Below are 26,513 nucleotides of genomic sequence, written 5' to 3'. Positions count from 1 at the left end.
ATACACCAGGAAACAGGAAAGAAGAATACCCCTAGCCACCCTACACTGGGGTGACGCTAGTGTTACAAAATGAAAACAGCGGCCGGGGGCGGTGGCTCACATCTGTACTCTCAGTTCTTTGGGAGACTGAGGCAGGCAGATCACCTGAGTTCAGGAGTTCAAGATCAGCCTGACCAACATGACGAAACCTTGTCTCCACTAAAAACATAAAAATTAGCTGGACGTGGTGGCACACACCTGTAATCTCAGTTACTCAGGAAGCTGAGGCACAAGAATCACTTGAACCTGGGAGGCAGAGGTTGGAGTGAACCGAGATCGTGCCACTGCACTCCAGCCTGGGTGACAGAGCAAGACTCTGTCTCAAAAAATGTAATAAAAAAAAAAAAATGTAAACAGAGAATAAGATACCGAAAGAAAGAACATGAACGATTAATTGTAACAAAAGCCTTTGTAAGCTGATTCTTTCCTTCCTGGATCCTTGTCCCTTACAAATGGAAAAAGAGGGCGAAGAGGGGGTAGCATCCAAATGATGTTGTAAGATGGCTTCGGGTTTCAGATGTCTGACAACCATACTCATGTACTTCAAGGAAAAAGCTCTAGCTCTATAAGCAATCTGGGCAATGGTTTAATGATCCTGTAAGATCAGTACCATATTCTCTCATTTTTCATAGATGAGGAAACTGAGGCATAGAAAGGCTAAGTAAATTGTCCATGGTCACGGGTGATTTAGAAACTTTTCTTCAAACTTTCAAAAGTTAACTACTGCCACTATTACACATGGGTTTTTGTTTGTTTGTTTTTGTCTGTTTTGAGACAAGGTCTTGCTCTGACCAGGCTGGAGTGCAGTGGCGTGATGATGGTTCACTGCAGCCTCGACTTCCCGGGCTCAAGTGATTCTCGCACCTCAGCCTCTCCAGTAGCTGGGATTACAGGCATAAGCCAATACACCTGGCTAATTTTTTAATTTTTATTTTTTGTAGGGATGGGCTTTCACCATGTTGCCCAGACTGATTCCAAACTCTGGGCTCAAGAGATCCTCCCAGGTTGGCCTCCCAAAGTGCTGGGATTCCAGGTGTAAGCCACTGTGCACAGCCCTACACATGTGACTTATACAAAGTCAGAGCAGTGAGCAGGAAGAGAACAGAGACTTCAGCGAGTCTCCTGGCTGTGGCAACGCCGTATCCCTCCTCCATACCGTAATGTGTCTACACCCACCAAGCTCCTAGACGTTGAAGGCAGGCCAGCTCAGAGACGAAACAGCAGTCAAGAAAGAGAAGATGCAGACACGCGTCTTGATTTCAGCTCGAGCGTGCCTCTCTGCCCTGCAGCTGCACAGGCAGAAACCAGGGACCGTGAGTCTGAGGCAGTGTGTTCGGTTCATGGCAGGTAATCTTTTGGGAGACCATTCCATACAATTAGTGTTACACTTCTCAAAAAGGAAGTGTGAGTTTTATAGAAAAATCGATTCCATTTGGGAGAAAGGCCTAATAAAACCACAAAAGGATAACACATTCATACAACAACAAATTCAATTCATCTGTCACAAACTGAAATCCCAAAGCCATCTGGGCACACAGCTGTTTTTTCTGAGCTGAAATTCAACTCCAGTTGAGAAACAGGTCAACTTTTCTAAAAAGATTTCTTTTTCACATGCCTTCAATAAAAATTCCTTTCCCTCACTTGTCATTTTCCAGATTTAATGACTCTGTTGGCCTTTCTCTCATTTAGGCCGTGAACACTGACTGCATGTCTACTATGGCCAGGACTCCAAGGGAGGCACCCTAGGGAACACAGATGACCGCAGCACAGCGACAACCTCAAGGAGCACACACGGGGAAGGCAAGATGATACAATCGAAGACTTCACACAGAAAAGAACTTGGCATCCATACCCCGTCCCATTTCTAGAAAACAACGATGCTCACTTAGGAACATTTACCGAACAGCCTGCAGTGTGGAGGCAGCACGAGGGGGCTCCATGCGGGGAAGAGCACCTTCAGAAGGGGGCGTGCAAGCAACGTGGAGGCAGGAGATGCCCCCACGCACAAGGACCAGCCTGAGGGCCTGCAGAAATGCCCATGCATCTGGGAAGAGGGAGAGAGGACAAGATACTTAAATGCTCCAAAATGAATAAAAGCCTCCCAAGAACCTCCCCCGAAATGGGGCAGGGATTTACAAAAGACCAAACCGAACGTGTGCCGTTACCTGAGCATAGCGCCACCAGAGCGAGCTATCAAGGAAGAAACGGGGTCACTAGAAGCCTGAGCCTCTACTCCCAGCTCTGCGACTCATTCACCCTATGACCTTGGTGAAGGCTCTTAGCTTCTGTGAACCACAAGAGAATGATGGGAAAACAGAAGATATGAAAACTGCTCTGCCTTTTTCACAGAACTGCTGAGGGAATGAAATCAGATAATGGATTTTAAAATTCTCTGTGAATTACAAAGCAAAATGCAAACATACGAAATCATTCCTACCATTAATAACAGCACTATCAAATTAAGAGCAGAGTTAAGACCACTGCATTTTCCACCCCCCGACTCCCAAGAGAAACAGTGAGACCAGCCGATGTATTTGGGCAACCCCAGTATCTAGGCTTTGAGAGCCTCACACCGCTCATGAACTCTGACAGTATCACTCCAGCCCAGTGCTCATTAAGTTCTCCAAGACAGCCAACTGACCTAAAATACTACAGCTTTTTCAGCTGGGCTTGAAGCCCTCCAAGTTCACAGCACAGCTAAACAATGAAGAAGAGGTTTTCTGCCACTAGACTCAAAACCTGGCTTTTATAGATTCCCACAGAAAGAACATTCAAGGCCAGGCGTGGCAGCTCATGCCTGTAATCCCAGCAATTTGGGAAGCCGAGGCAGGAGGATCACCTGAGGTCAGAAGTTCAAGAACAGCCTGGCCAATATGGCAAAGCCCCATGTGTACTAAAACTACAAAAATTAGCCGGGCATGCTGGCGGGCACCTGTAATCCCAGCTACTCGGGAGGCTGAGGCAGGAAACTCGCTTGAACTCAGGAGGCCGAGGTAGCAGTGAGCTGAGGTCACGCCACTGCACTCTAGACTGGATGACAAGAGGGAAACCCCATCTCAAAAAAAAAAAAAAAGAAAAAAAGAGCATTCTTTTTTGCTGATGTTAAATTTCCTGTGCTTAACACAGAGAAATCATACAACACTGAAATCCTGAAAAACATATCATAAAAAGCATTTAGTGACTGAAAAGACATTCAATATAACCTGCAACAGTGAGTTCCCCTCCTCTTTCCAGTCAGCTCCACTAACGCTGTGACCCTTAACAATGCTTCCACTACCACAGAGGAAAATTAATAGAACCGCTTACCCCTCTCAGCTGACAGCTAAACCACTGTTTCTCCCTGGGCTCACTAAAGATGACCTTTACCCAAAACCAGGCTGCAACGACCCTGTAGATGTTGACTAACAATTTCAAAATTCCCATATTCTTTGTCCACTCCTAAGGAAGATGAACTGAAGCCAGGTGTCTCCAAGTCAGAACTAACAGAGGCCTTAAACATCAGATGGCCCATTCCCTTCTTTGACAACCGGGGGATCTAAAGCTGAGCTTATGGAAGAAAACAGCCTGTTTAGTAACAAAGTGAAAACTAAACCCTAGTCACCCAACCTCTGGTCCGGAACTCCTGCGACAATCCACCACCCATACAGGATGAGTCTCCCTAACCAGAAACTCCAAAATCCACAACTTTTGAGTGCCGACGTGACACTCAACGAAATGTTCATTGGAACAGCTCAGACTCTGGATTTTTGAATGCAGGAGGCTCAACCAGCAAGTATAGTACAAATATTCAAAAATCCAAAAATATAAAAAAATCTGAGACACTTCTGGTTCCAAGCAGTTTGGATGAGGGATATTCAACCTGCATTTTTTTTTTCTCTCTAATGAAGGAAATTAAAAACGAGGCCCGAGCAAAGTCATTCAATCCATACTAAAGTCATTCAATAGTTTAATTAGTACCCATTTAAAGTTAAGTGCTACCCGCAGATATTTAAAAGGATGAATACTTACATGCCTATAATCTCAGAACTTTGGAAGGCCGAGGCGGGAGGATCACCTGATGTCAGGAGTCCAAGACCAACCCGGCCAGCATGGTGAAACTCCATCTCTACTATAAATGCAAAAATTAGCCGGGCATGGTGGCGCACACCTGTTATGCCAGCTACTCGGGAGGCTGAGGCACGAGAATCGCTTGAACCTGGGGGGAGCACGTTGCAGTGAGCCGAGATCACACCACTGTACTCCAACCTGGACCACAGAGCAAGACTCTATCTCAAAAAAAAAAAAGAAAGAAAGAAAGAAAATTTAAATTGTGTTTTCACATGGAGCCCATGTTCCCAGAACACAAGCCCTGCTCTATGCTCCAAGGGCACACAGGGTGCCCCTTTATCTTAATGCTCACCATATTCCATGGCAGCCATTGGCATGTGTCTGTCCATCACACTAGACTTCCTGTGCATGAGGCAGGGATCACATATTATTACCTTTCTGTCCCCAATGTCTGGCCTAGAAGACACTCAGTAAATGATTCCTGAACTAAGTCAGTTACTAAGATATGTTAAACTTGTATTAACAAAATTGATTTAATAAGTTTGCCAATGCAGCGCTCATACCACTCAGCTTAAATCTCAACCTGCGGATTTATCTTGTGTTCTGCTAGATTATCACCTATTAACATTCAGGAGGCACCTAGTATATGCTAGGCATTACTAATTGCTGGGGACCTAGTAGTGACAAAACAACATTCCTTGTTCAAAGGCAAGTTCTAGTATAAAGAGGAATAGAAGGAACAGGCTAGATTGATGAGAGAGCTAAGAAAAGGACAGGCTGCCATGGGAAGCACCTGGTCTTGTCTGGATGGTACACAGTTAACAAAGTCTGAGTGCTTCATATAGCATAAGATCATCTCCTCCAAAGAAGCGAATGAAGCTTTGATTCCCCAGTACCAGAAGTCACCATAAAGGTGTGCACAGCCCCAAGCTTAGAGTAGGAAGTGAAACCAAAAAACAAACAAAGCTCCAAGTTCCAGAGGAAACGGTCCAATTATGAAATCCTCTGGCTACGTTCAATTGAAATTCAAGGTATTCAAGAGGCCAATATTTAAGTGATAAATTCACCCAACCGCTTAAAACTAAAGTAGTCTTTGATTCAAGGGGTAAAGGTATAGTACCTTTTACAAATTTATTAGCTCTTAATATTTACATTTAAATATGATGATGATGGTGTAATAATAACTTTACTGAGTAGTTACTATGTGTTAGGCACCAAACTAGGCACTTTACACACACATTTGCACGATCATGTGAGATGATAATTACCCCTTGTCATTCCATTTCATAGATGAAAGTCAGGTTTATATATGCTTAAAAACTTGTCCCAAATGACACAGCTAGTTAGCAAATCCCAGGCAGCCTGACTCCATAGGCCTTGTTTAAAGAAGTAATATTTATAATCTGTCCAGCACAGCGGTGGTACAAACAAGAGTTCAATAAATGCCTAAAAGGTACTTCATACCCAAAATCGTTTCCTGCCAATCAAACTGGACTTACAATGGTTCTGCATAACCAACTGTCAAATCATTGTTCCATGAAGAAAAGGTGGAATGGGTAGAGATCAGAATAGAGTGAATAACTGGTCAATGTACTTCATGACAGGTAGTAACAGGATGTGGCATTTAGGCTATTTCCACACTTGTTTGCATAACACTTTTTCACAGTTCTAAAGCACAAGAACCATTCTAAGCTGGTGAAAGCGTAAGGCATGTCTATGATCCAGGACTCCAATTCACTGTGGATCAGTGGATCTCAACCTTTACTCAACCTTTAGGGTATATCAGAACCACCTGGGGTTTTTTAACAGCATTATAGCTGCCCAGGCTCCATTCCTGCAGATTCTATTTCAACTGGTCTGGAGTAAGCACGCATGTGTTTTTCACAGCGCCCCAGATGCAGCTAGGTTTGCAAACCACTGTCCAAGATGCTCTCACACTTCCACTCCGTTCAACACACACTCACTGAGATTCTAAGTACTATGAATCGGATTAAGTTAACAAGTCAGGCTCCACTCCCTAATAATATTGGCAAAGAAACCAATATCAGAGATTTATTCCAGTCCAAACCAAATAAATTACCGGGTGAAAAAAATGCCCTGGCATAGTTTTTCCTACAAAACAACTTCCTGCGTCTTCCTGGTCCGTAGCCTAGAGACTGACTCTGAGCCATGAGAATTCAGAATCAGGGGAAAATGCCAGTTTGAGGCATCTGCCTGCCAGTTTGAGGCATCTGCCACACTCCTAGCACACCCCCAAAAGCGTCCAGCTACATTTCACATCCACTGTCCTAACAGGGGTCGAAATAGGGAAGAGCAGTGCAATACAGAAAACAGAGCCTGCTCTGCTGGGCATTAAAAGGCTGGAGAATTCCAGTCCTAGCCCTGCTACCAATCGATCTGGTCACTTCTCTCTGGTCCTGGTGTGGCCAACAGTTACGCGAGAGGGTGAGGCATAAAAACACAGATGTCAGGCAAGCTCCAGCATCCAAAATACATAGAAATTAAAAAGCATTAAGGTGATATCAAGGAAAGTATGCCATCAACCAGAAAAGTAACTGAAGTATTCCTTTTCCCATTCTTAAGAAATCAAAAGTGGAAGCAAAAAATTGAACAATCAGCCTACCAAGTAGACTGGGGCAACAGAATACACTCACGGATTCTGTTCACAACAGCGGGGGTGACAGACCAAAAGGAGAACTGCAGAGCGTCCCTCTCCCCTCTGTCCACTCATGCAACCAGCACGTGAGTGCGTCCACATGCAGCGCCCAGTCTCCTGTTCCACTGACGCCAGCGTCCACTCACCGCAAGCCTACTAAGCGCCACATGTGCTATGATGCTCCCTCATCTCATCACCATAGACGTCCCTGCTGGAGGTGAGTATGTGACAGACGAAAATCACGGAGACCTAGGGAGGTTGAGACCCGCATTCCCACTGCGGTGAGGGTGTGCTTGAGAGGGACCCCACGGCTGGGCCCTCCATGCCGCTCTCCTCAGTCATCACTCCCAGACCAGAGCAACGAGGGTGGATTTTCTTCCTCTCACTATTTTCAGCCCCTTGGCTGACCCACCGTTCCCCAGAAAGCTATCGAGTTCTGGCAGCTCTGAGTCCACAAAGCCATAAACGCACGGGACACACAGCCCATCTGTCTCTAACGGGTCTTTTACTTGTCATGCTGGTCATTTCAAAGAGCAGATGAGTTAAGAAAGACTTGGCAAGTTACCACGAAATGACCCCTCCACTCCTTCCTGGGGAAAGGGTGACTAGTTAGCAGTCAGGCCGGCTTTCTTCCCCCACTCCCTGCATTCCTGTCCCCAAGGAGCCACAGACAATCCCACCAAATAGAGGCAGGAGACAGCCGCCTCCTTCCTACAGCTGGAGGGGGGAAGGGTCCTCTCGGGCCTTTCTAACTGCATGAAAACCAAACTGTGAGCTGTACTGACCCGGGCCTCACCCATGTTGCAGTCACGTACAACACAGGTGCCCAGTGGTATCATCAGGCAGAACTACGAATGTGCTTTCCATCGTTTTCATACAATGATTCCAGAACCGTTATCCACACAGTTCCACTTCTCACACATAAGACGTACTTCACGGATTACACAGCATGTTCACCATGCCCCTCATCTGCTCCTCCCAGCAGCCTTGTGTGATCCCTTGAGTATGCTTCCTCATACTGAGGTTTGAAACCAAAACTTTCTCAAGAACATCCAGCTAGTGTTAGAACCAGGATATGAGGGCTTCTGATTCTAGAACCAGTATTTGTGCCACTGTTCCACATGGGCCCCTCCAGGGATTTCTGCCTGATCTTAAAATGCAGACAGCAAATCTGTCTCTCTACAGTCCTCGGGATCCCTATAGGCAAGAAGTCAAACTTCTAACAGAAAGCTTATACTTATTTGGAAGGCTACCTGGGATATTTCTTTTAAGTTAGTTTGTTCATGTTTTGGAAAGATTGTTCCAATGACAATGCGGGACATGAAGTGTAGAAAGGATTCCATGATGAGGCAGATAAACAATTCGGGGGCTCTTACAACGGTTCAAATGAGGCATGAGGTGCAACCAGAAAGGACAGAGGGAAAATGCATTGGAAAGAAATACAAAATGAAGTCCACCAGGATGGAAAAAAGGGGAGTAAGCACGATGGTGGTTTCTAGTTTGAAAGACTGATGAACAAGGATGTCATTAACTACTGCAGAGTGGTATCTGGGGCCTGGGTGCACCAGTTTGTTTAACCATTCACCTGCTGAGCAGTCTCCAGGCTGTTTCCAGTTTCTAGCCTTTATAAATAATGCTGCTATGAACAGATACATATAGGCTTTTGTGTGAACATAAGTCTTCATTTCTCTGGGATAACTGCCCATGAATGTGAGTGCTGCATCCTATGGCAATTGCACATTGAGTTTTTTAAGAAACTGTCAAGCTGTTTTCCAGATTGGCTGTACCATCTTCCATTCCCAGCAGCCAAGTGTGAGTGATCCCGTTTGCCTGCATCCTCACCAGCATTGGTCTTGTTACTACTTTTTATTTTAGGCATTCTGATAGGTGTATAGTGATGTAGCTTTAGTGTGCATTTTTCTGATGGCTCATGATGGTGAACATCTTTTCATGTGCTTATATGTTATCTGAAATGTCTCTTAAGGTCTCTTATTCATTTTCAAAGTAGATGATTTGGTTTCACTGCTGAATTTGGATAGTTCTTTATATATTATAGATATGAGTCCTTTATCAGACATGTAGTTTGCAAATAGTTTCTCCCAGTCTCTAGCTCCTCTTTTCATCTTTATTTTGCATTTTACGTTCTAGTCCATGATCCATTTTGAGTTAATTTTTGTACGAGGTATGAGGTTTAGGTCAGAGTTCAGGTTTTTTCCCTATGAATAATCAGGTAGCCAGTAACTTTTCTTAAGAGACAACGTATCACTCTGTCACCCACGCTGGAATGCAATGACAAGATCAGAGCTCAATGCAGCCTCGACTCCTGGGCTCAAGTTATCCTCCTGCTTCAGCCTCCTGGAGTAGCTGGGACCACAGGCAGGTGCCACCATGACCAGTTAATTTTTTTAGTTTTTGTAGAGACAGGATCTTGTGCCATGTTACCCAGGCTGGTGTGGAACCCCTAGGCTCAAGTCATCATCCCACTTATATGGGGCCAGGCAGTGGCACAGGACGGTAATCACAGCACTTTGGGAGGATGAAGCAGGAGAATCACTTGAACCCAGGAATTCCAGACCAGCCTGAGCAACAGAGGAAGGCCCTGTCTCTGCAAAAAAATTTTAAACATTAGCTGGGCATGGTGTTGTACACCTGTGGTCCCAGCTACTTGGGAGGCTGAGGTGGGAGGATCTCTCGAGCCTATGAGGCTGAAGCTGCAGTGAGCCATGATCGCACCACTACACTCCAGCCTGGGAGAAAGTGAGACCCTGTCTCCAAAAAAAAAAAATGCTAGAGCATCACCCATATTAAAGACAGGTATTGTCTTTTTGAAAATTTAATTACAGTTATAAAATGGACATGCAAAATGTCCACTTTGAAAGCTTGAAAAATATATAACTCTAAGTATTCTTACCTTAAAATTCTGATTCCTACCTAAGATATCGTATACTGTTTACATAAGTATCACAATGCCTGTACAACAGCTGAAAATGTGTACAAGGGAGAAAAATGAGCATGTATGCCTATTAATTAAGGTATATTTCCCCCTTATTACATAAAAAAGTCATCACGGCCAACCCCTGTGACTGTATCTAAAGTAAACTTACAGTTTTACTTCTCTGTATTATAAAATGCAAGGCTAAAATTCAAATACTAAACATTTCCTAAAGCCAACGGTAGTTTACTTAACATAAATGCCTAGGGTCTATACCAAAAATATGAAAAAGCTAGCTACTTCATAGCCATTCCAATCTAAGTTCAGCTTTTTCTTTTTTAATTGACACATAATTGTGTACTGTACATATGTATGGAGCACACAGAGTGATGTTATAATACATGTAATGTATGTGATCAGTGTAATTAGCATATCCACCATCTCAAACATTTATCATTTCTTTGTGTTGGTAACGTTCAATACCCTTCCTCCAATTATCTGAAACTACATTTTTTTTTTTTTTTTTGAGACAAAGTCTTGCTCTGTTGCCCAGGCTAGAGTGCAGTGGTGTGATCTCAGCTCACTGCAACATCTGCTTCCCAGGTTCAAGCTACTCTCCTGCCTCGGCCTCCCTGGTAACTGGGGTTACAGGCACCCACCACTATGCCCGGTTAATTTTTGTATTTTTAGTACAGATGGGGTTTCACCACGTTGGCCAGGCTGGTCTCAAACTCCTGACCTCAGGTGTTTCACCCACCTCAGCCTCCCAAAGTGCTAGAATTACAGGCATGAGCCACCGCGCACAGCCTGAAACTATATATTCTTGTTAACTATAGTCATCCTATGTTATAGAACACTAGAACTTATTCCTATCCAGCTATAATTTTGTATCCTTTAACAAATTTCTCCCTATCTCCCTCTCCCCCCACCCTTCTCACCCTCTAGGATCCTCTGTCTACTTTCAACTTCCATGAGATCCACTCTTTTTTACCTTCCACATAAGAGAACATGTGCTGTGTGACTTTCTGTTCCTGGCTTACTTCGTAATATCTTCCAGTTCCATTCACGTTGCGGAGAATAACAGGACTTCATCCTGTGTTATGGCTGAATAGTACTCCACTGTGTATAAAGACCACATTTTCTCTATCCATCATCTGCTGTTGGACACCGAGGCTGATTCCATATCTTGGCTATGGTGAACAGTGCTGTAGGAAACAGAGGTGTGGATGCCCCTCCGACACTGATTTCCTTTTCTTTGGGTATCTACACTGTAGTGGGACTGCTGGATCACACTGTAATTTCATCTGCAGTTTTCTGAGGAACCTCCATACTGTTTGCCATAGTGGGTGCCCTAGCTTACTCTTACTCTTTCTCTTTTTTCTCTTCGCGACAGAGTCTCACTGTTGCCCAGGGTGGAATACAATGGTGCAATCTCGGCTTGCTCACTGTAGCATCCGCCTCCCGTGTTCCAGTGGTTCTCATGCCTCAGCCTTCTGAGTAGGTGGGATTACGGGCGCCCGCCACTGCACCTGGCAAATTTTTGTATTTTTTAGTAGAGATGGGGTGTCGCCACGTTGGCCAGGCTGGTCTTGAACTCGTGGGCTCAAGTGACCCGCCCACCTCAGCCGCCCAACAGCACCGGGATTACAGGTGTGATCCACCGCTCCCAGCTAATTTTTGTGTTTTTAGTAGAGGCGGGGTTTCACCATGTTGGCCAGACTGGTTTCAAACTCCTGACCTCAGGTGATCTGCCGGCCTCGGCTTCCCAAAGTGCTGGGATGTCAGCGTGCGCCCTGCGCCCAGCCAGCTGCTCTAGTTTACACACCCCTACAGTGTGTAAGAGCTCCCTTGTCTCCATATCCTCGCCAGCACTTGTTATTTTTTGTCTTTTTGATAATACCCATCCTAACCGGTGAGATGATACCTCACTGTGGTTTTGATTTGCATTTCTCTGATTATAAGTGATACTGAGCATTTTTTTCACATATTTTTTCGCCATTTGTAAATCTTCTTTAAAGAAATCTCTGTTCGCTTGGATGTGGTGACACAAACCTGTAAGCCCAGCACTCAGAACGCTAAGGCAGGAGAACAGCTTGAGCCTAGACCAGCCTAGGCAACATAGTGAAAACCTAGCTCAAAAGAAAAAAATGAAGAAGAAGAAGAAGAAGAAGAAGAAGAAGAAGAAGAAGAAGAAGAAGAAGAAAGAAGAAAGAAGAAAGAAGAAAGAAGAAAGAAGAAAGAAGAAAGAAGAAAGAAGAAAGAAGAAAGAAGAAAGAAGAAAGAAGAAAGAAGAAAGAAGAAAGAAGAAAGAAGAAAGAAGAAAGAAGAAAGAAGAAAGAAGAAGGAAGAAGAAGAAGGAGGAGGAGGAGGAGGAGGAGGAGGAGGAGGAGGAGGAGGAAGAAGAAGAAGAAGAAGAAGAAGAAGAAGAAGAAGAAGAAGAAGAAGAAGAAGAAGAAGAAGAAGAAAGAAGAAGAAGAAAGAAGAAGGAGAAGGAGAAGAAAGAAGAAGGAGAAGAAAGAAGGAGAAGAAAGAAGAAGAAAGAAGAAGAAAGAAGAAGTAAGAAGAAGAAAGGAGAAAGGAGAAAGGAGGAGAAGGAGGAGGAGTAGAAGGAGGAGAAGAAGGAGGAGGAGGGGGAGGAGGGGGAGGAGAGGGAGGAGATGGAGGAGAGGAAAAAGAAGAAGAAGAAGAAGAAGAGGAGGAGGAGGAGAAAGAAAATGAAAGAAAGAAAGAAAGACAGACAGAAAGACAGAGAGAAAGAGAGAAAGAGAGAAAGAAAGAAAGAGAGAAAGAAAGAAAGAAAGATAGATCTGTGTCTGTTCAGCTTTTTGACCTCCAAAAAGTAAGAGCCCATTTTGGAATCTGAGGACCTGCCTGATTCAGAGACAATCTGTGTTTGGTTCTACTCTGCTACTTCCTATGTGACTTTGGGAAGTTCCCTTAGCCACTTTGAGCTCAAATTCCTCAACATTAACCAGGAATAAGTATCACCTGCCTCTGCTGGTTAACGCTGAGGACTGAAAGGAGAACCTCCACAATGCCACTTGATAATGCCGCCTGGTGGAAGCCCCTCAATGCTGGGCTGGTAGGATCATCTGAAGCTAAGTACAACTTTCCTTCCCATTGTCCCAGGCTCACTCTGCATAAAATTAGCAAGGAATAGTGAATAAACGAAACCAAAATAATTGCTTAATTTTTTATAAGAAATTTTTAAAAAGTGGGGGTGGTGGAAAAATAGGAGGGAGAGGAGGGGAAGGAAAAGCAGCCGGTGACAAGTTCTAGTCCAGGGCTCATCCCCGGCCTCCTCCCTCAGGCAATCACCAATCCCCACCTCCTGGGGAGGGATACTTTCTCGGCTGGCTTCACCCACATGGAAGGCACTGCCACAGGTGTTCAGAAACCAGGAGCATCTTGAAATGGGCAATGTGCTTTGGGTAGGAGACCTACAATTTCCCCAAAGAAACCACAGCACAAAAGTGACCCACATAGGAGGCACCGATGGCTGTAAATACTTGGTGACAAAAACTGATGTCATACCTTCTGTACAGGAGACACACACCCAAATAAAACTTGCCAAAATAGTAGAGAAAAAATACAGCAGACATCCAGTACCATTCTGTTACAGAAATATTTATATCCCAAAGCCAGGGACCTCTCTGGAACACTATGTTTATTTCCCCGCTTCATGGAAGATGTTTGAGTGCACTCACATGTGTCTCAACAAACTTCCAGTCCCTGCTCTAAACCCTGTGACTCCTCAGCAAAACCCAAAAACAAGTATCCGTTTTCCTTCCAAATGGGAAATTTCCTGACCTAGCGAAACCAGCATCAAATCCACTTATTATGAGATAGCTGATTACAGGCGAAGCCCTCTAGTCCCAGGATGACTCCCCTCCTGCAGGAGCGGGAAGGATGGGCATAGCACTGGCCTTCCAGACCACATCTCCAGGCAGTTTGAAACCATGGCTGCTCAGGTGAACCATGATAAAAATCAAAACCAAGTATCTCTGAAAAGTGTACATGTCAAGAACCAGACCTCGGGCCAGATTCGGCAGAAATGGATGTTGCAAGGTTTGTTCAGAGACCTCCTCTCCATGCCCCCTCTCCCCGGGACCTCCCTCCTTGCACTAGGGTCCCAGGGCCAATGGACCGTTCCCTTACCTCTAGCCCAGTACATTTTCAGGAACAACTCCCAGACTGTACCAGACCCTGAAATCTATTCACTGAATGCACTATTTCTTGAAATGATCGTGAATCACCTGACTATAACAATAATTGTTTTAAAAGTGTTCTCTCTCTCGGGAATCGTGCCATGAGTTTGAGCAAGCAGCTCTGCTTCTCTCTACTGCAATTCTATCATTTGCAAAATGTTAACAATCACTGTGTTCACCCATAGCATTGTTGTAAAAAGCCTTAAGACCCACTTCATGTAGCCTGCCTGGAGCACAGACCCTGCCACATGGTAAATGCCCGCTGAAGGTGAGTTATCTGTTGCTATTATTACCTGTCACTCCAGCGAACAAAAGGAGTCGATCAGGTCTCATCGTATCACCATGAAAGGATGTCCACGTAGACTGCGCAGTGGGAGTAGGGAGACTCAGTGTTTATCAGGTACTATTTTGTTCTTTACAAAGTGTACATACATATTTGTAGGTACACTGGAAAAGATCTGGAAGGAAATACACCCAGTGTTAATAGTGACTACCCCAAAGACACATTCATCCAAACACACAACAGAAAAACATTCACTATCTTTCTGTCTTCTATATCATTTGAACTATTTTCAATAAGCATCTATGGCTTTTGTAAAATTTTTGAAAAGAATTTATTGCAATTTTTTCTGGAGAAACAAGCAGGAGCATGAAAAAGGTGGAAACAGAAGGTAAAATGGAATTGAGTCCCAGCCAGGCTCAGCAGGTACACGAACCACACACCTCTCACTACAACTCAACACCAGCTCTCTCTTCTCTTGGTCCAATGGCCCAAGACTTAGAGATAAAATGTTTATTGTGATCACATCAATCACACCACGGAGCTTGGAACCACCCTTCCAAACTCCTCTGGTTCTGCGTACCTGCCCGGGGCTGTTAGCTTTCCTCCTGTGTCTTTGCTGGACTGTAATCCCCTAGTGGTGGAAATGCACCCTGACACTTAGCCATCATCCCCACAACACTCAGCACCTCAGAGAGACCAGGGCAGTGATGCCCACTCGGACTGTGATTCTACTTATAAAGCAAAGGACCAGGGGCCAGATGCGACTTGTCTTTGGTAACTCACCAGCTGTTGCTTGAACCAGAAAAAAGCCAGGTCTGCTGATGCCCAGAGAAGAGCTAGCACATGTCCCACTAGAAACGTGGTGAAAATGTGTTGCTTGCTGTGAAATGATGCACTACTGGAGAAGATGGGTGCAACTTCTCATGGAGGTACTCAGCCCAGATCACCAGGAAACAGGGCTGCCAGATGAGACACTCGGCCCAGGTCACCAGGAAACAGGGCTGCCAGATGAGACACTCGGCCCAGGTCACCAGGAAACAGGGCCATCGGATGACACACTCGGCCCAGATCACCAGGGCACAGGGCTGCTGGATGAGACACTAAGCCCGTCCACCGGAAGGGAAATCTGGCTGGGCAGTGGAGGGAAATTCACACAGCTCAACGGCTGCAACAGCATGAACGAAACAAAAAACACCTGACTGGAAAGCCATAGCCTGGCTAGCAAATTCGAAACAGAGCCACAATCCTAGCAGCACACATCACTGCAACACAGAGCTTCAGTCAGTGTGCGCACACTGTAAGTAGAAATGTAAAATGTCCATGCTTTTGGAACAAGCGGGCTATCTGTGTGTGTGTGTGTGATGTCAAACAAAAAAGTTGAGAAGAAACTGTTGGCAAGGAAATAGAAATAGGCGCCCTTACACTTTGACAGTGAGATAACGGTATGGCCCTAACGGAAGGGAATCCGGCAACACCCATCAATATTTAAAATGCACAGAACCCTGGATCCCACAATTCCATTTCTAGCAATGCATCCTATGAACATATTCACGCAAATATGCAAGAATTATGTACATCTCAGCATTGATTAATGCAAAAGGTTGGGAACAACCTAAATACTTACCGGTGGACAACCGTGTTTATCTTATGCCAACATCTGTGTTTTTAAAAACAAGACACATAGGCTGGGTGCAGTGGCTCACGTGTGTAATCCCAGCACTTTGAGAGGCTGAGGCAGGTGGATTACGAGGTCAAGATATCCAGACCATCCTGGCCAACATGGCGAAACACCGTCTCTACTCAAAATACAAAACTTATCTGGGCATGGTGGTGCACACCTGTAGTCTCAGCTACTCAGGAGGTTGAGGCAGGAGAACCGCTTGAACCCGGGAGGCGGAGGCTGCAGTGAGCGGAGATCACACCAGCCTGGTGACAGAGCAAGACTCTGCCTTGGAAAAACAAACAAACAAACAAAAACTGGCAAGAGTGATCACAGGGCAGTGATGGGAGTAGAACTGCCTTTCACTCTCCAGAACCTTTTGATTGTTGCTCATATTACCTATTCCAAATATGTGACTACAGCAAATATTTTCAAAGTAACTATGAAAAACTGGGAGAATAATAATATCTAACACACAGGACTGCTGTATAATTAAAGGATGAAAAACATAAAGCACTATCAGAGTTCAAAGGAAGAAAGATTAATTCTAGCTTGGACGTCAGAGCGGGGATCATGTAACAGAAGTATTTCAAGTCTTGAAGGATGGAGAAGATTTAAAGAGGCAGAAGTGTGGAGATGATGTCCCAGATGGAGATAAGAACATAGGCGAAGACGATGAAGAGATGAGAAGGTATAAATTCTAAGTGCAGCTCTCAGTCTGGGCTTCAGAACAGGGCTTAGACAACAAGCTAGAGTGCAAGGCTGATGGTGTGAATGGAAACACGAAACCCAAATTTGCATATCACGCCCCGATCATGAGCCTTGAATGCCAAGCCAGAGAATCTGTCCTCGATCTTAACAATGAAAAATCACTGGGCCGGGTGTGACAGCTCATGCCTGTAATCCAGTGCTTTGAGAGGCTGAGGCGAGAGGACTGCTTGAGGCCAGGAGTTTGAAACCACTCTGGACAACACAGCAAGACTGTCCTTACAAAAAATTTAAAAATTAGCTAGGCAGGATAGCACACCTGTAGTCCCAGCTACTCAGGAGGCTGAGGCGGGAGGATCACTTGAGCCCAGGAATTTAGGGTTACAGTGAGCTGTCATGACACGCCTGCATTCCAGCCTGAGCAACAGAGCAAGGGCATGTCTCAAAAATCAAATCAAATGAAATAAAATCACTACAAGTTTGTATAGACATAAAGTATAAAATCATACCATATATGATTTAATCCAGCGATATAATATAAATTAGAGGGGGAAAAGAGAAATTAGGAAGCTATTATAAGAAAACAAGACTCAACTAAGACATGAGCAAAGGCCCTCGGCTCACAGCGCTATCTTTATATAAAGGAATGAACTACCACATTTATTTTCATGGCATCACCAACTCAGATACAGGCTACAGTATATTCTGGAACCATTTCTGTATCAGTCAAATCAGATGGCCATAATACCATAGGCAAATACCATCAAAAACACCATAGGCTGTGTGGTTTAAGCATTAGTTTATTTCTCACAGCTCTCGAGGCTGGAAGTCCAAGATCAAAGTGTCGGCCGACTCAGTTCCCTGACAGGGACCTCTTCCTGGCTTGCAGACAGCGACCTTTCTTCTTGTTTCCTCACACCAGGACAGTGCGAGCTCTCTGCTTTCTCCTCTTCTTCTTTTTTTTATTTTTTTATTTTTTTGAGACAGACTCTCGCTCTGTCACCAGGCTGGAGTGCAGTGGCAGAATCTCAACTCACTGCAACCTCCGACTCCCTGGTTCAAGCAACTCTCCTGCCTCAGCCTCCCGAGTAGCTGGGATTACAGGCACGTGCCACCACACCCAACTAATTTTCGTATGTTTAGTAGAAACAGGATTTCAGGATGGTCTCAATCTCCTGACCTCGTGATCTGCCCACCTCGGACTCCCAAAGTGCTGGGATTACAGGTGTGAGCCACCACACCTGGCCTAGTTTCTCTTCTTCTAAGGGCACCAATCCTGTCAGACCAGGGCCTATGCTCATGACCTCATCTAACCCTAATCACCTCCCAAAGGTCCTATCCCCTAATACCATCACACTGGCAGTTAGGGCTCCAGTACAAGAATCTGGGGGAGACATAAACATTCAGTTTGTAACAATGTCTTTTCAATCCTTGAAATCCTTGTTGTTGTTGAAAAAAAACCCAAATGAGTAGGTGACAAAGTACCTTGTATGTAAACAAGTCAGGACTTTTCATATTTCTGCTAACACATTTAGGTCAATTTAAAATGTCTGATAACAAGAGTCAGAAGCAGAGATAAATGAAAGTTAGTTACTCTGCATTTTAGGCCCACATTGAGCTGTCTTCCAATGACATTGTGGCACAAAGAACACTGCTTTCTATTCCTGGTTTTGTCACCAAAAAAGCTGGAACATTTCCCTGTATTTCCGTTTATCTCTAAAATCACTGGGTCGACCTAGCAGACCTCCAAGGTCCCTTCCATTCACAAATTCCACAAATAACTTCCTACCAACAGAGGCTACACAAATAAACTACACTGACGAAGGGGAAAGCTAACACTAGCAAACAATGAGTTGCACACAAGACAAGACGTATAGAGAAGTGGATCAACCACAAACTGGTGGACGATGAGCCGGCGGTGGATAAAAACACATTCCCTAACGATGGACAGAGAGGCAATGGCGCCGAGGTAGTATTGTTGAAGATTTCCTATTTTACATCTTCAAGATAAATGGCCCAATTGTTTACATTCATTCTGATTAAATGTGAACGTCAAAACTTCCTCCAGGGGACACAGACATCTAAAATCTTCCCAATGTGTCCAATTTGTCACTTGATATTTTTACTGACAAGAAAAATGAGGGACTGAATATACAAACAGACCATGCCTGATCATATGTAGAAAGACAGAACTCAGATCACAACCTGTAGCTGCCCACCCAGGAAACCAATCCCCTATCTACAGTCAACAGCCAGGAGGCCAGCCAGGCTAGCACATCAGACAGGAAGCCAGACTGCTCTCTCTCCACAACCCAGAGACTAAACCACAACTCTGTCCACGTGGCCAGGACTTGACTCAAAACTGACAGCCACCCTAATTTTGGCCCCTGTTTCCAGTTAGGATCATTCAGAGAAAGCCAAATATGCCCCTAACCAATCACATAGGACACCCCACTTCTGCACAGCCGCCTCCAGCCCCCACAACAGCCTCCACTGGGAGCCATTCTTTCCATCCTGAAGCTTCCCCACTCCTCATCCGCAACTCACTTGCATGTCAGTCCCTGCCACACGCAAGTGATGGTGCTGACTTTCTTGCCACAGCAGCTCTGAGAAAGTCGCCTCTGCCTATCTCATGTGGGCGGCTTTCCTTTATTTCCCCCGAAGAATAAGTCTTAAATGAGGGGCTTCTCTATATGGTCAAGCTATACAATTCAGAAGCCCAGCATGGCAGATTCCAAGCCTGGAAAGACCATACACCCCTCAGGTCCTCTTTCCACAAAACACAGCTTCCTTGAGTTCTTCAGTCACTCCCACCAACCAGGGAAGGAACCATGTGTTATGGAAATATCAAGGGCCTTGAAGTGAAACTTCTGGGTTCATCAAGTACTTCATCTTTGCACTTAAGAAATTACATGGCCTTGGTCAGGCGTGGTGGCTCGCACCTGTAATTCAAGCACTTTGGGAGGCCGAGTTGGGCGGATTAACCGAGGTTGGGAGTTCAAGACCAGCCTAACCAATATAGAAAAACTCCGTCCCTACAAAAAATACAAAATCAGCCTGGCATCGTGGCGTCTGCCTGTCATCTCAGCTACTCGGGAGGCTGAGGCAGGAGAATCACTTGAACCTGGGAAGCAGAGGTTGTGGTGAGCCGAGATTGCACCATTGCACTCCAGCCAGGGCAAGAAGAGCAAAACTCTGTCTCAAAACAAAACAAAACAAAGCAAAACAAAACAAATGACGTGATCTTGAACAATTTTCTCAACTTCTCTAAGCCTCTATCTTCATCTTCAATAACATAATTTTACCTCCAAAATTTCATTAAATGGAATCCCACATGTAAAACAGCTGACAAATATTAGGGGCCCAACAGCTGTGCGCTCCTACTGCTGCCCCACTTTACCCCAAGGGAGAAGCACAGATGTCCTGAAAAAGCCTGTTGATCCCTACACCTCAGCATCCTGGGTTTACACAAGGCACAGTGGCATCCGGAATTACCGGGGTCACCCAAATACAAGACATGTTTTGATTTTTCAACTTAGGTACACGTGGCTTTTAACGTTCACCATATATGATCCATAATTTAGAAGAGATTTTCCTACACTACCCCGTGGTTCTATTTTAGCAGACTTAGATGTGCCATAATAGCTCACTCTTTTAAGCCCTCTTCAGTGTCAAAAACAAAACTTTCATTTGTAACACAGTTATCAGCAGTGAAAGTGGAAAAGGCACCTATGAGTCAAAATGACCCTCTGCCCCACCCCGCCCCACCCTACAAAAAGCTGTTCAGGAGGATTTGGGCTGCTTATGAGAATGCTGTCTGTATTCCCAGGGACAGAAAAATGCCTACCCTGGTTAGAAGCTGCGCTGCTCAGCCTCCAGGGTAGAAAGCTCCCCACACCCTCTACCCAAGGAGAAGAGAAGCAAATGGGGTGGCCAGGCTCCAGGATGTGGACTGTTTAATGTGGTTTCTGCAGTCCAGGTCACCGCCATGGGTGAAGCTCTTCCTTCCTTCCTTCTTTTCCACCCAAGTGGCCAAGGTCCTACGGCTGCTGCAGGGCCTCTTCCCTATGAGTCAGCCCAGCCATTCCCCTTCCCCCTTCTTCTTCTTCTTGTTTTTTGAGACGGAGTCTCGCTCTGTCACCCAAGCTGGAGTGCAGTGGCATAATCTTAGCTCACTGCCACCTCTGCCTCCCGGGTTCAAGCAATTCTCCTGCCTCAGCCTCCCAAGTACCTGGGATTACAGGCACCCGCCAACACGCCCAGCTAATTTTTATATTTTTAGTAGAGACGGAATTTGAACTTCTTGGCCAGGCTGCTCTTGAACTCCCGACCTCAGGTGATCCACCTGCCTCAGCCTCCCAAAGTGCTGGGATTACAGGCATGAGCCACTGCGTCTGGCCAAGTCAGCCCAGCCATCCTGACTTTTTGTTCTGGTAAAATTACTCTCTTCCACGTCTACCTTCCAAGTAGCTAAATCAGAGATCTGGCCCTTGGGGCAGGCTTGAAGAATCCCTGTTTTTGGTCCTCAAGAGGTCCTACCAGGGTCTGCGACAATTCCAAGACTTGTGTTCTTAAAGAGGAAAGAAACCTCACATACACGGCGCTCGCAGAGCTCAGGCGAGCCCGTATCGGAGGCAAGGCTTGGGAGGGCCCTAAGGTTTGGGTGTGCCGTCTATGATAACAGCTAAGAGATCTGAAGCCAGCTGTCTGGGTTCAAACCTCAATTCCAACAGCACCGGCTGTGTGATGTTAGACAACGTCCCCAGCCTCTCTGTGGTACAGTTTCCTCACTGTAAAAGGGCCACAATAATAGAGCTGCTCTAAAAATTAAGTGAATTGGTGCATATAACGTATTCAGAACAATGCTTGGCACATGGGGGAGTTCAATAGCCACGTACTGAACAGAGTAACTTAGCAATTAGTAAATATACTCATGCAGGCCAGGCGCGGTGGCTCATGCCTGTTATTCCAAAACTTTGCGAGGTTGAAGCAAGACGGTCACTTGAGCCCAGGATTTTGAGACTAGCATGGTCAACACAGCAATATTCCATCTCTAAAACTGTGTGTAACATACAGGTCTATATACACTCAAATGTTCACAGTGTATTTATAGTATACAAAATAGCTGGAAAACAGACTTAACTATTCACAATGGTTACTTCTAGAGAAGGGAGAATGCAAATTTCAGCTTTTTACCCCACACATATATTCTTGTATCATCTGAAATATTTAAGCAAATTGTATGTATACATTTGCCCCGAAACACATAGCAGAATAATGTAGTTTTGACTCAAAATCTTCAAATCGTGATGGAATTGTCCTGTGAAAGTAAAGTTATAGAGATGAAAAGCCTCCCTCCAGCCTAAATGCTCGTTCATATGACCTATATTACACAAAACAATGCAGACACCCCAATCCTTTCCGCACTGTCATAAGAATTTTTCAGTGAACTGCATTCCCCTTTACAAACTAGATGATACTTAGAGTTACCAGGCAAGAACGTGGATCCAGTTCTGCTTTTTCAAAGCCCAATGTTCCTCCCATAATAGCAATGCATTCTTCAACCGGTCAACTGCCCCCAACACCTGAGCTCTCTGTTGTACACAACTCAGCGAGGCCTGGGAGAAAACAGGTGCAAATTTCACTTACTCAGTAACAACACATCCCACCTGATTCCTCTGCTGGGCTAGTTCTCAAGTCGTCTTTTTCTAAGCTTTCATTCGGCTCTACCACACATACCTAGGCTGGGTAAAACACTTTACCAAGTTTTTTTTTTCCGAGACGGAGTTTCACTCGGTCGCCCACGCTGGAGTGCAGTGACGCCATCTCGGCTCAGAAGCCAGCGCCCGGGTCCATGCAGTCCCCTCCGCGGCAGACGCGGGGAGCCGGGGAGCAGTGGGGACCGGCCCCCACCCGCAGGGCGACCGGGACCCCCGCGCAGGCCCACGCGGTATCGCAGTAGGCGCGAAGCCCCCGGTGCCACCCGACGCCGAGACAAAGCCCAGGCGCAAGGACCTCGCATCCTGACTTCGGACCCTGCGGAATCCAACTCGGAGCCGCCACGCCCGGGGCAGAGACCCCCGCCCGGTCCGGAGACCCCGTCGCCCGGTCTCACCTCAGGCCACCGGCTCACAGCGCCTGCTCCTCGCCGCGGCGCCTGGGCCGACTGGAGCGCAGCTGAGTAGCCTACAGAGCGGAGGCAGCCTCAACAATGGAGTCCCGGGGCGGGGCCGCCGCTGCCGCTTCAGCGCGTGTTCTCCGCTCACGATCCGGCTCGGAGCAAGGAGCTGCAGCTGGCGCGGGGCTGCGGCCTGGACACACACCGTGCAGGTGCACAGGGCCCCGCCTGCCGCCCGCCGCCCCGCCCGCCGCCCCACTCCCAGCGGAGGCAGGCGCCCAGGGCCCGCCCCCCGGCCAATGGAGAGCGAGCTGCACGGAGAGGGCGGGGCCTGGGGGAACAAATGGAGGTTGGGCGGGAAGGCGCTGGGACTGGGCATACCGAGTCCCTTGGGAGGACTGGACCCAAGAGCTGACCGGATCCTTGCCTTCTAGAAGACCCAGCTCAGCGTCCACCTGCAGTCTGGTCTACAGGACGCGCTCATCTCAAGCCCAGAACTCAGGCTTTTAGGGCAGAGAGCGAGAGACAGGCTTGCTTTACAAAAAGTGAAACAGAGGTCCAAGGAATAGGATTGCCTGCTGCCGGAAGTCACATAGTCCCATTCACTCGTTCACCTTGCCATTCAGCAAACATTTGGAAGCACGTATGGTGGGCGTTAGGACTGAAGAAGGTCCGGGCGCTGTGGCTCGCGCCTGTAATCCCAGTACTTTGTGGGGCGGAGGCAGGTGGATCACTTGAGGCCAGGAGTTCGAAACCAGCCTGGCCAACAAGATGAAACCCCACCTCTGCTAAAAATACAAAAACTTAGCCGATCGTGGTGGCGCGTACCTGTGGTCCCGCTACTGGGAAAGCTGAGGCAGGAGAATCGTTTGAACCCGGGAGGTGGAGGTTGCAGTGAGCTTAGATCGTGCCGCTGCATGTGCTCCAGCCTGGGCCACAGAGTGAGACTCTGTCTCCAAAAAAAAAAAAAAAAAAAAAAAAAAAAAAAAAAAAATTAATAGATGGGAAGTAGAAGTGAACTTAGGCCTTCCCTGAAGGAGCTCGGCTAAGGAGTACCTGAAATGTCTCTGCATCTCTTTAAGGTCTGATAAAGGAACCAGGAGCGAGCACTAATCACTTCCCTTTCCTGCCTCAGAGCTTTCATGTGTTTGCTGTTCCCCAGCCGAAATGCCAAGTACCAATGGTATTTATTTATTTATAGAAATGGGATCTCCCTATGTTGCCCAGGGTGGTCTCAAACTCCTGGCCTCAAGCTATCCTCTCGTCTCAGCCTCCCAAAGTGTTGGGATTACAGGCATGAACCACTGTCCCCAGCCCTGATCGTCTTTAAAACCTCTTTCCTCATATTATTTGAGATTCCTGCTTCATGTGCCCCCACACCGTTGGTTTTTCTGTACTTCCGTAGCTGCTCTGCCCAACTTGTATATGTCTGGGCTCAGGCCAAATGCCCTTCCATTTGCAGTGCGCACTGCCACAGGAAATCTCATGCCCTTCCGGGCTTCACAAACCATCCACATGCTCTGCTGCCAGCCAGAGACATCCATCCCAGTCAGATGCCCAGCCCTGACCTTTCCCAAAGCCCCAGCTGGACAGAGGGAAGCATCTCAAATTTTCCAAAACAGAGTGCTTTATTAGTGCCCTAACCTGCTCATCCACATTCTTGTGATTCTCTGTAAACAGCCCCTCCATCCACCCAGCTGCTCAGGTGAAAATCTCAAATCCTCCTCCAGTCCTTCCTCCCTGAACCTCTCATGCAGCCCTCTGCCTTCCTAGGACACTGAGCACCCCTCACTCCCAGCACCAGCTGGGGTGCTGTCTGAGTCGCTGCCACCCACTTGGCATGGAGTGTGACCTCTCGCCCAGTGTGGTGGCTTACGCGTATAGTCACAGAGCTTTGGGAGGCTGTGGCGGGCAGATCGGGTGAGGCCAGGAGACTGGGACCAGCCTGGTCAATACAGTGAAACTAAAATACAACAATTAGCCAGGAATGGTAATGCGTGCCCATCGTCCCAGCTCCCCTACCCAGGAGGCTGAGGCAGGAAAATTGCTAGAACCTGGGAGGCAGTGGTTGCAGTGAGCCAACATCACACCACTGCATTCCAGGCTGGGCAACAGAGTGAGACTCTGTTGTAAGCTAAAAAAAAAAAAAAAAAAAAAAAGCAAAAAAACAAAAACAAACAAACAAACAAAAATACAAAAAACGAAGAAGAAGGAGAAGTGTGACATCTCTAAGGCAAGGCAGTGTCCCACTCTGATTCACTTCCATGTGCAAAGCAGGACCTTCACCCTGAAGGCACTCACTCAGGGATGCTGCTGGGATGGGTGGATGCACAGTTAAGGTCTTCATGGTGGCTGGGGCTAACCCCATCCCCATCGCTTATTCCCACAGACACCTGTACACTCATCACTCCCACGCTCACACCCACCACTGAAAGCCTGGCCCCTAATCTGATTTGCCTCACAAGCTCCCCAGATGAACAACACAGGCTTCCCTCCCTCTCCCCTGCTAGGGCCCCACCGTGTTCTGGGATATACTCAGGGATCAGGAGAACAAAACCTCAGGGAGTGAAAGGAAATTCCAGAATGCAGGCCTCTGCATCGCCCTCCATGCCCTCACCCCTGCCTGACACACCCTCACCCCTGTACCTGGCCAGCTCCTACCAACCCTTAAATTCTCACCAAGTTCAGTGGTGTCAGCCACACCCTAAAGTGACTGACTTCCCAATAACCTATGCCCTTGCATAGTCTTCCTGACCTTGGGTACGAGCAAACCGGTGACTGGCTTCTAACCCACAGAGCCTGGCAAAAGCAATGGGATGTCACTGTCACAGTGCATCACCTTCGCACACTAGAAAGGAAGGTTCCGCCTGCAGGCGCTCCAGGAAGGAGATGCTGTGCTGAGAAAGGACCTTTGGAGGGGCCCCGTAGGCAAGGAAGCAAAAAGCTGGGCCCTTGCCAAGCGGGTCTGAGGAAATGAATTCTGCCAGTAACCTCAGCGGGCCTGGAAATGGATTCTGCCCTGGTGGAGCATCAGATGAGGATGCAGCCCAGCTGCTTGGCGTGAGATCCCAAACACAGGATCCGCTAAAATATGCTCAACTACTAGCTTGCCAAAATTGGCTTAAAGGTGTGTGTTGTTTTAAGCTTCTCAGTTGTTAGTTTTTGCCTACGAAAGTGTTAAAATGTGAGACAATAACTTAGGTCCCCTCCCCATCACACACATTCTTCTTTCTGGCATTCATCATAATTCTACTTATTGATTGAAAATCTCCCTCTTGACTGGGTGCAGTGGCTCAGGAGTTCCAGACCAGCCGGGCCAACATGGTGAAACCCCATCTCTACTAAAAATACAAAAATTAGCTAGACGTGGTGGTGCAATCCTGTAATCCCAGCTACTCGGAAGGCTGAGGCAGGAGAATTGCTTGAATCCAGAAGGCAGAGGTTGCAGTGAGCCGAGATGACACCATTGCACTCCAGCCTGAGTGACAAGAACAAAACTCTGTCTCAAAAAAAAAAAAAAAAAAAAAAAAAAATTGTCTCTTGCCACTAGCATGAAGGTCCCATGAGAAGAAAAGTGGAAACTCTTGCTCATAACAGTGTCCCAAATGCCCAGCACGGTGTAGTTCTAGGGCAGTGGGTCGATGGTGGAAGCTTCTGGTTGAAGGGCCCAGCTGGCCCTCCCAGCTGCCTTCTCCTTGGTGAGGTTCCGTTATAGAGAACAGAATAGTTTCTTGCCTTTCCAGAGTCCCTCTTAGTGGGGATCGGCCAAGTGACATTGTCTTGCCCCGGGAGACATAATTGGAAGTTGGCTGAAAGGTTTCTAGCCGTGGTGTGCTGGGGCGATTTGAACCAGGACATGAGA

At 46.5% G+C, this 26,513-nt stretch overlaps 1 protein-coding gene across 1 annotated transcript in view; it reads right to left on the bottom strand.

The window, feature by feature from the left end:
* The window catches only part of LOC140711144 (SH3 domain and tetratricopeptide repeat-containing protein 1-like), a 56,845-nt gene extending 36,547 nt beyond the window's left edge, over nucleotides 1–20,298 (bottom strand). The window contains 2 exon segments of the mRNA XM_073014053.1: nucleotides 14,176–14,340; nucleotides 15,790–20,298. Coding sequence (XP_072870154.1) covers nucleotides 14,176–14,215 — 40 coding nt within the window. The 5' untranslated portion in view covers nucleotides 14,216–14,340; nucleotides 15,790–20,298.
* Nucleotides 20,299–26,513: the final 6,215 nt, after the last annotated feature.

This window comes from Chlorocebus sabaeus, unplaced genomic scaffold (genome assembly GCF_047675955.1).
Source record: "Chlorocebus sabaeus isolate Y175 unplaced genomic scaffold, mChlSab1.0.hap1 unalloc_scaffold_219, whole genome shotgun sequence".
Taxonomy (NCBI): domain Eukaryota; kingdom Metazoa; phylum Chordata; class Mammalia; order Primates; family Cercopithecidae; genus Chlorocebus; species Chlorocebus sabaeus.
This window is presented reverse-complemented; position numbering and strand designations above follow the sequence as displayed.